Here is an 8,218-nt window from a genome sequence, read left to right as displayed (position 1 = left end):
ATGTCAACTGGGGGCCCAAGGTTATTCAGGAACAGCTAGAGTAGGTCAATAAGTTAAAGGGGGTGAGCAGAACCCACTGGGAAAGATCCTGTGCTGGTAGACTCAGCCTGCTCCATCCCCAAGCCGCCTATGCTCAAGCCCCCAGTCAGGGATGCCTCCCTATCCTAGACAACCTGCTCCCTCTCAGGAGAGAGGAAGCCCTGAGTGCTGACCAGAGTACTGAATGGAGAAAAAGAGAGAGAGGGAAGAGGAGGGAAAGGAGGAGTAGGAGAAAGAAGGAAGAGGATGGAGCTATTGCTATAGACCAGTCCCCATATTTGTATGAACCTTAATTTGAAGAAGACACTGAGCCTTGACTTGGGTGACCCGCACTATGAGTTTAGCTGAAGCTGGAAGGAGGGGAGATCCCATTCTGGGGAAATGGACGGTGTACTGGGAGGCAGGAGACATGAGTGTAAATCTGGCCTTTGACACTGTCTAGTTGTGCAAGCATAAGCAAGTGACTTAGTTGGCCATAGTTTCCTTATGGTGTCTACCTATAGAGATGTTATGAGGATAAAGTGGAATAATATATCTGAAGTTCTAAGTCTTAAAAGGCTATTTACATGTCAAATATTATCATTACTACTACCACTGCTGCTGCTGCTGCTGCTGCTGCTTCTACAACTACTACTACTACTTCTCTTACTGCTGCTCTACTACTACTGCTGCTGCTGCTGCTGCTGCTGCTACTGCTGCATGTAACCTAGTGGACAGAGAGCTGACCTTGGAGCAAGAAGCCATGGATTCAAGTCTTCCTCCACTAGATGTGTGACCTTGGCAAATCCCTTAACCTTTCAATGTCCTTAAGATACTCTAAAATACTTTTTCAGAAAAGGTGACAATCTGCAATGATAGAGGGAGCTTCCTCATCTGGGGCCTCCCTATACCAATGAAAGCAGAGGCCAGTCCCTTACTCCCTTATCATTACTAGGAGGCACTGAGCAGTTTGGTTTAGAGAGGAAGATTCAGCTCAATTCAACACACAAAAATGCCTCCTCTGTGTGGAGCCCTGCACTGGGCAAAGAGGAGGTAGGGCTGGGGAGGAGAAGCAAAATGTTTGGATCAAGTGAACTCACAGCTCAGGAAGGGGAACAATAATTATATTTTATGTATATTTAACTATAAGACTCAATAATCTGAAGTGCATGAGGGCTGTCAATGAAGATTGAGAAGGCTTCCTGGAAGAGGAGGCTTTTGAGCTTTAAATAGAATAAGTACTAAAGCAGATGAAGAGGGGAGGATATTTCTAAGCTTAGGAAAAATCTTGAGCAAAGGTTAGATTCATTCAACACACATTTATTAAATGCCCATTGTGTGCACAGAACTCTCATAGTGCTGTGGGAGATAATATTTAGATAAGACAATATCTCTACCTTTATGGAGTGTATAGCTGAGGAGGCAGAGTGCATCAGTTTGCTTTTCCTGGAGCATGAGGTGTATGCAGGGGTGTAGAAGGAAACAAGGTTGAAAAGGATGAGAAAGTGCCAGGTTATGGAGGGCTTGGAATGTTAGGCTTTAGTCAGAGTTAGAGCTAGAGCTTTACTTATCAAGCAATAGGGAGTCCCTAAATAATGTTGAGGAGAGGAGTGACAGGGCCAGATCTATATACATAAGAGGTTTTCCTGGCAATAGTGTGAAGGGTGAATTGCAGCAGGAGGGACTATGGGCAGAAAGGCTTAGTAAGGGATTGTAGCAATAGTCTAAAAGGTGAGAATGAGAGGTTGTAATAAGGTGCTATTAGTGGGAATGGAAAGGCGGAGATAGATGAGATTTGTTTCAGAAGTGGAATCAACATGACACAAGAGGGACAGAGAAATAGTCCTATGATTACAAACTTGAGAGACAGTGTGAATGTTAGAGACATAGACAGAAATAATAAAGGCAGGAGGAGCAGGTTAAAGGGCAGTTGGAGATGCTGCTGGAGACCTCTAAGGAGAGATAAGGCTGGAGATCAAGATCTGTGAATCATCTGCAGAGAGTTCGTAACCTTGGGAGTGGATGTCACTGCCAAGGGGGAAGATATAGACCCCAGACCTTAAGGAAAGATCAGAGTTGGAGATCAAGATTTGTGAATCATCTACAGAGAGCTCATGGCTAAAACGTTGGGAGTGAATGTCATTGTCTAAGAGGAATTTTTTTTAAGTCCTTGCATTGCTAAGAAGTTCCAAGTCTACCAGAAAAAACTCTTGCACACTGTGGTTGTTGCTGTGCATAAAGTTCTCCTGGTTCTGCTCCTTTCACTCAGCATCAGATCATATAAGTCCTTCCAGACCCTTGAAGAACACCTTCCTTAATGTTTCAGGGTAAGGATGAAATGGGAACAGAAGCTTGCTGGCTAAAGATAGGGAAGTGAACTAGGTGAGTAATATCGAGGGAGATTGTGTTTGTCCTTTGTTGCCGAAGAAGACCATGCCATCAGAGAAATGATGACATAACTGTCACTTGACTTTGTTTTGAGTGAGGGAAGGCTGTGCAGGTCACCAGCCTCACTTCTCCTCCTGAGCCATCTGAATCCAGTGACCAGATATTCATCAGGATGACTGGAGATGACCCAGGATGTACAGGGAGACCTTGGCCTAAAGGGGCCAAGGTACTCACTTAGGGTGAGGTAACGCCCATTCATTGAATAAGACTGTTTAAGCAATAACCAGGGCATGGCCCCTGTAATGAGGCCAAGAAAAAGAAAGACATCAGTCTGGAAGAGAAACAGCAACAGTTACTAATGATAGTCACTCGAAAACCAGGAGGGTCCAGAAGAGCCCTTAGGCAGATAAGAACATCCAGGAGGAGGGAGTATGGGCAACAGTACTACATGTTGCAGGGAGCTCAAGGCAGGGGGTGAGGGCTCAACAAAGAACACTGGATGTGGTAACTAAGAGGCCATGGGTGACTTTTGAGTAGAGTGGTGGGTACCAAAGGTAGTTTGTAGAGGACTGAAGAAGGTGGGTGATAAGGAATAATCTACTTTTTCTGGAAGTTTGTCATTGAAGCAGCAGTGATAAATAGGAAGGAAGCTATGTAGACTAGAAGAATGAAGGAATGGAGATAGCAGTAGAGAGAAAGAAGAGGTGTGAGAGACCAGTAAAGTCCTACTATAGGAGATGGGATGGAATGACATGGCAGAGGACCTTAGAGAGGTCCATTTGTGACCACTGGAAGGAAAGGGATAATGGATGATGGATTCTGGATTCTGGGTGAATAGATGAATTCTGAGAAATGGAGGGGGAATTTGAGGGATCCTGCTAAGTGACACAGTCTCATGGATCTAGAAGGGACCTGCAAAGCCATCTAGTCCAACCCATATCTGATCAGAAATCTCTACATTCCTGAGAGCCATTCAGCCTCTGTTTGAAGACTTCCAGTGAAGACAAACCCAGATCTCTTCCCTGCCCTGCCTTGCCTTGCCCCACCTCTCCATAAGAGACAGAACCAGGGAGCCCAATGCAACTGAAGATCTTTATTTATATCTGCTGTAAAGACAGGAAGCAGGAGAGGTCATGTGGAGAGCAGAAACCATCAATAGGCAACTTCTTCTTCTTGTGGCTGCAGCTCACCCATCTGTTGGCCTGCCAACTGTACCAGGCGAAGGAGGAAGGCACTGGCTGGCCCATCCAACTGGGTTTCATTGCTCTTCTCACTGGCCCTTACGCTTCTCCGGCTGCCTGCCTCCTTTAGGCAGGCTGGTTCCGCGATACAGGTATCTGTGCAATTAGAAATGGGGAAGGTAGGTTGGTGTAGATCCGAGAATGTTGCATGAATTAGAAGGGCATGATTGAAGGGAGATGGTGCCCAGCAGCAATGAGTCAGAGAAAGTGGTCTCAGTTGTTAGGTTCTGACTACATCTAGGACCAAGTGCTCCAGGTCTTGCACTGAATCTACCTCTCCACTGCTTTGTGTTTTCTCCAGGTTCCAGAGGACACTGGTTCCCAGTACGTCTCCTCCCAAACCCAAATTTGAGAGAAATTGACATATCTGGGCTCTGGGTGTACAAGCTTAGAACATTTGCCCCATCCCCTTCCTCAAGCTCTGTAAAACCTTATGGTTCAACATTACACATTTGAGAAATACTAATTGCTCTTATTCTGTGGAGTCTCACGCTGGCCACCAGGGAGACAAAAAGTTCCATTAAAACAAGATTCCTATCCTCATGCAATTTGTATTCTAATAGTATCTCCCCAGATGGAGCAGAAGTGAAAATTGAGAGGAAAAGCAAAAAAAAAAGAAAAAGTGATACATGAAGGGAATGTCATTGGACCATAAGAAATGAAAAACACAAAGAATGCAGAGAAGCTTATAAGGAATGACTTATATGAACTGATACAAAATGAGGAAAGCATAAGCAGGAAAACAATGTACATAATGACCGCAATACTGGAAACACAAAGAGGAAGAAGAACCGAAACAACCCTGAAAGTTGTGTGATTATAGCTGACCCAGAAGAGCTGAGAATGTGCCCTGCTCCCCTGAACGCCAGCTCCCCCTGCGCTCTGCCTCCCTCCTCAGTCTGTGCTGCCGCATGCCCTCTGCCCCATGAGCAATGGCCAGTCCTCTCTCCATTTGTCACATACTGCTCAGTTCCTACTATGTTGCCTCCACATTGATTACCACTCTCTCCCTTTATGCCTCACACTGCTTCTGGCAGATCCTTACTCCCCACATCCTTGTTACTTACCATCACTGCAGCAGATGCCACTTGTGGCACAGCGTCCTTGATTCCCGCAGGATTTCTGGCCAGACTGGCATGGGGAGGGCAGGTGGGTCTCTTTCTGGCACTCCAAGCTCTCAGCAGTGCCCATGTAGCAGCCTATCTCTTCCCCACAGCAGATGCTGGGTCCAAAGCAGCGTCCTTTGCCCTCAGGACCACAAGCGGGGCACTAAGGGGAGGAGAGATAAAGGTGAGTGTCAGGGGTCAAGACTCTGACAATTCAGAAATCAAGAGTAGCTCCAAGGTTAGAGAGAACAGGGGCTAGAATGAGAAAATTCTTGGCTACTGCTCTGAGGGCTACAGTAGAGACTGGAACCTAAAGCCTGCTCTGGACTAGCAGTCACTACCTGAGTCCCCCAACCTATTGCTCCCACTCACAACTTGGACCTTCAGTGCCCTTGACCCCAGGCACACATGCTTAAACCTATGGGGGTAGATCTCCCTTGTCCCTTCCTTGCCTGCCTCCTTCTCTCCTGTTCCTTCTTCTTGCCTTTACCCTCTATTACTCTTGCTTTCCCTTTCTGCCCTCCCCCTTCTATTCACTTAACTCCCTCTTTCCTCTCTCTCTTCCCCTCTTCTCCATTCCTTTCTCTTTCTTCTCTTCCTTTTGCCCCTGTCTTCCCCTTTCCTCTGTGCCTTCTGAGGAACTCTGCCCATTACTGTGGCTCTACGCCTGCCCTTGCCAGCTGCTTAGACTCTGGTTTAGAGATCTGTGTGCTCACTCAGTCAGTTGGTCCACCGACCACCATTCTGTTCCAAAAAGCCTGCCTTGTCTGGCTTCATTTCTCAGCCTAAGATTGCCCTGCTCACTTCTCTCTTTTCTGCCTCCCTGCGGCCCCTCAGCCCTGGACTTTCCCACCTAAAGACGGGTTAGGGCAAGGGGAGCCACATAGTTTTGCTTTGCTTGGTTGCTGGCCAGGGTCCTGAAGCAAACAGACCATATCCCACAGTACATAACAAAGGAACTGGTCTTTCCTCACCACAGCGATTTGGAAAGGACCAGGGAAAGCCAGTGGGAACAGACTGACTGAAGGAACTGAACATGCCTACTAAATTCTTAGAGGTCACTAATTTGGGGAGAATAGGGTAGGATATAAGATCAATTTTTTTTTTCAATTCCCTTGACAACTGAGGGAAGAAGTGGAAAATGCAGCAGGTTGTAATAAGGTGAGGTATCTAGCAGAAAAGGAGGCATACCAGTCTTTTGCTTAAAGCAAAAAGCAGTAGAGAAAGATTTCCCCCAGTGATATCCACATACTGCTAGAAGATCTAAAGGACAGAACCCAACACTTTGGGTTCTATTGGGAGGACATAGACAATGTATGAAGAGGATATACACTATTAGAGTGAGTCTCACAGATCCCTTGAAGGAAATCCAGCAGAATTTCCTTACAGAGAGCAAAATTACAATGAGAACAGGCACTGCCTTCTCTGGAGAACCCTGGGAATACATTAACTCCCTCCTCTGCCCAAATGATTGACCCATATTAGAAGTTATGCTGCTGCTCAGAAGGTGACTTATGGGCCCCGATGAGAGGAGGTTGCTAATTCCTAACTTATTAGTCCCAGCCCACAGGGTTTCTGAGAGGCCAGCTACCCCCTTCTCCCACTAGGGTTAGATTTTTCAGGCAGAGGCCCAAAGAGCTTCCACCCTTCCACTCTTTTTGAACCTCAGGAACCTGTTCCACTGCTCAATCTTGACATTGGACAGCATAGAACCCCCAAGCAGTCTCTCTGCCTTGGCACTTCTGATCCTTGGACTACTTCTTTCCTTCCTGCAATGTCTCGTTGTATCTTGATGCATCCTTCTCATCCTGTCCTTGCTTCCTTTTTCTCTCTGCTGGTTTCTTTCTCTCCTTGCCTCTTTGTATCTCCCTCTGTCTCTTTCTCTGTCTTTGTCTCTGTCTTTCGGTCTCTCTGTCTCTCATTGTCTCCTTTCTCTGCCTCCCATTTCTCCTTTGCCTTTTTTCCCTCTCTCACGCTATCTTTTTGTTTCCCTCTTTCTGCCCCCTTCTTCCTCTGCCTGCCAGCTGTCCCTTTCTCTGCTGCATCTGCTTCTCCACCAGTCTCATTCTACCTGCTTCCCTTTCTTCTCTCTGCCTGCCTCTCCCTCTTTATGTTTCTCCTTTTGTCTCCCATCTTCTCTTTTTCTTTTCTCCCTTATACTTTTTCCCCAGTCTCTTTACCTGAGCCTCCTCACTGAATTTCCTAGGCTCCCTCTACCCCATTCTTGCCTCGCTGTGCACCCTTCTTGTTGTGGGGGCCCTCTAGTCCTTGCTCCCACCTTTGCAGGGCACTGCCTTCAGAACCCCTGATGGGCTGGCCAGGCCCCTCCACAGTCTCCTTAGCCCTAAGGAAGTCCCAGTGCTGATACACCCTCCCATTCACAGGGCTCTGACCTGACTGGCCATACCTCTCTTAGCTCTTCTGTGTCTGGCAGGGCACGCTTGCCTCCCCTTGGACAGTTCTGGAAGAAGCAGGCAGAGGTGAAAGTAAGGAGACAGAAGAAGTAGGCGAATAGAGTGGTGTCTGGCATCTTGGCAGCTGGCTCTGGCGGTGGCCGTTGGGCTTCACGGAGCTGTCTCTGGTTCTGGTTTCAGGGTTTTTCCCCACTTATTTATACACCAGTGTCTCCCCTTTGAGACCGCCTTGGCAACGTAACCTCCCCTGGCTCCCCCCTCCCGGATTCCTCCCCCTCTCCGTTCTTCCTCCTGGACCTCCCAAGTGCCTCTCCAGGAACTCCAGGCAGTCAAGCAAGCAGAGAATTCTGTCCTGGTGATTCAAGGCTCAGGCTCAGAGCCTGCCTTGTGCCTGCTGCTGTGTGTGGCCAGTGCACGTGAAAGCACCTGTAAATGCATATCGATGTCGACATCTAGGTGTGTGCTGATGTCTGAGCTTCTGCTTGCATGGACTGGACATGAAACCTCTGATGGCCCAGCTCTTTGTGCATATAAGCATGTGTCTAAGTGACACGTTGTCCCTTACCACTTGTGAACTGTGACAGAAACATTTGGATGTGCCAGGTGTGTATATAGTTCTGCCTGTTACTGCATCTCTGGAGTATGTATTTAGCAGAATTGTCTGTGTTCCTAGAGTTGTCTCTCCAAGGGGGGTTGGCAGGGCCTGAGCCTATTTGAACAATTGAGGAGTATTCCCTGGACTTTCTGTTCAGTTTCATGATTTTGATTCTCCACCGCAAGGGTTAAAGAGAGCCCTCGAATACAAAGCTTTCTCCTTATCACAGACTCAAGCCCCTGAGAAGAGGGGGCTCTGAAAGACATTTCAGATGTCTAGAGGCATTATGGGGGTGGTTGGGAAAGAGTATAGACTATTGGCTGAGGCTTATAAGTCACAGGAAGAAGCAACCAGTCTCAAAAGTGACAGCTATGTACTGCACTCCATGTCCATCTTCCTGTTTCTTTTTATTGATTTATTTTTAGTTTTCAACATTCATTTGCACAAAATTTTGAG

General features: G+C 47.1%; 1 protein-coding gene across 1 annotated transcript; it reads right to left on the bottom strand.

The window, feature by feature from the left end:
• Positions 1–3,484: 3,484 nt before the first annotated feature.
• Positions 3,485–7,349, bottom strand: LOC140512905 (vasopressin-neurophysin 2-copeptin-like). Its single transcript, XM_072622325.1, has 3 exons — positions 7,161–7,349; positions 4,715–4,916; positions 3,485–3,743 (listed from the first exon to the last, which is right to left on the bottom strand). The coding sequence occupies exons 1-3, from the start codon at positions 7,281–7,283 to the stop codon at positions 3,559–3,561; spliced, it is 510 nt and encodes a 169-aa protein (XP_072478426.1). The 5' UTR covers positions 7,284–7,349; the 3' UTR covers positions 3,485–3,558.
• Positions 7,350–8,218: the final 869 nt, after the last annotated feature.

This window comes from Notamacropus eugenii, chromosome 6 (genome assembly GCF_028372415.1).
Source record: "Notamacropus eugenii isolate mMacEug1 chromosome 6, mMacEug1.pri_v2, whole genome shotgun sequence".
NCBI lineage: Eukaryota > Metazoa > Chordata > Mammalia > Diprotodontia > Macropodidae > Notamacropus > Notamacropus eugenii.
Note: the sequence above shows the minus strand (reverse complement) of the source record. Positions and strands in the feature narration are given on the sequence as shown.

Coding starts and splice junctions, on each gene's coding strand:
- LOC140512905 (XM_072622325.1), bottom strand. CDS start 7,283: ATGCCAGACACCACTCTATTCGCCTACTTCTTCTGTCTCCTTACTTTC. Junction 4,917..7,160: donor ACACAGAAGAGCTAAGAGAG/GTATGGCCAGTC, acceptor TCCTCCCCTTAG/TGCCCCGCTTGTGGTCCTGA. Junction 3,744..4,714: donor TGGCATCTGCTGCAGTGATG/GTAAGTAACAAG, acceptor CTAATTGCACAG/ATACCTGTATCGCGGAACCA.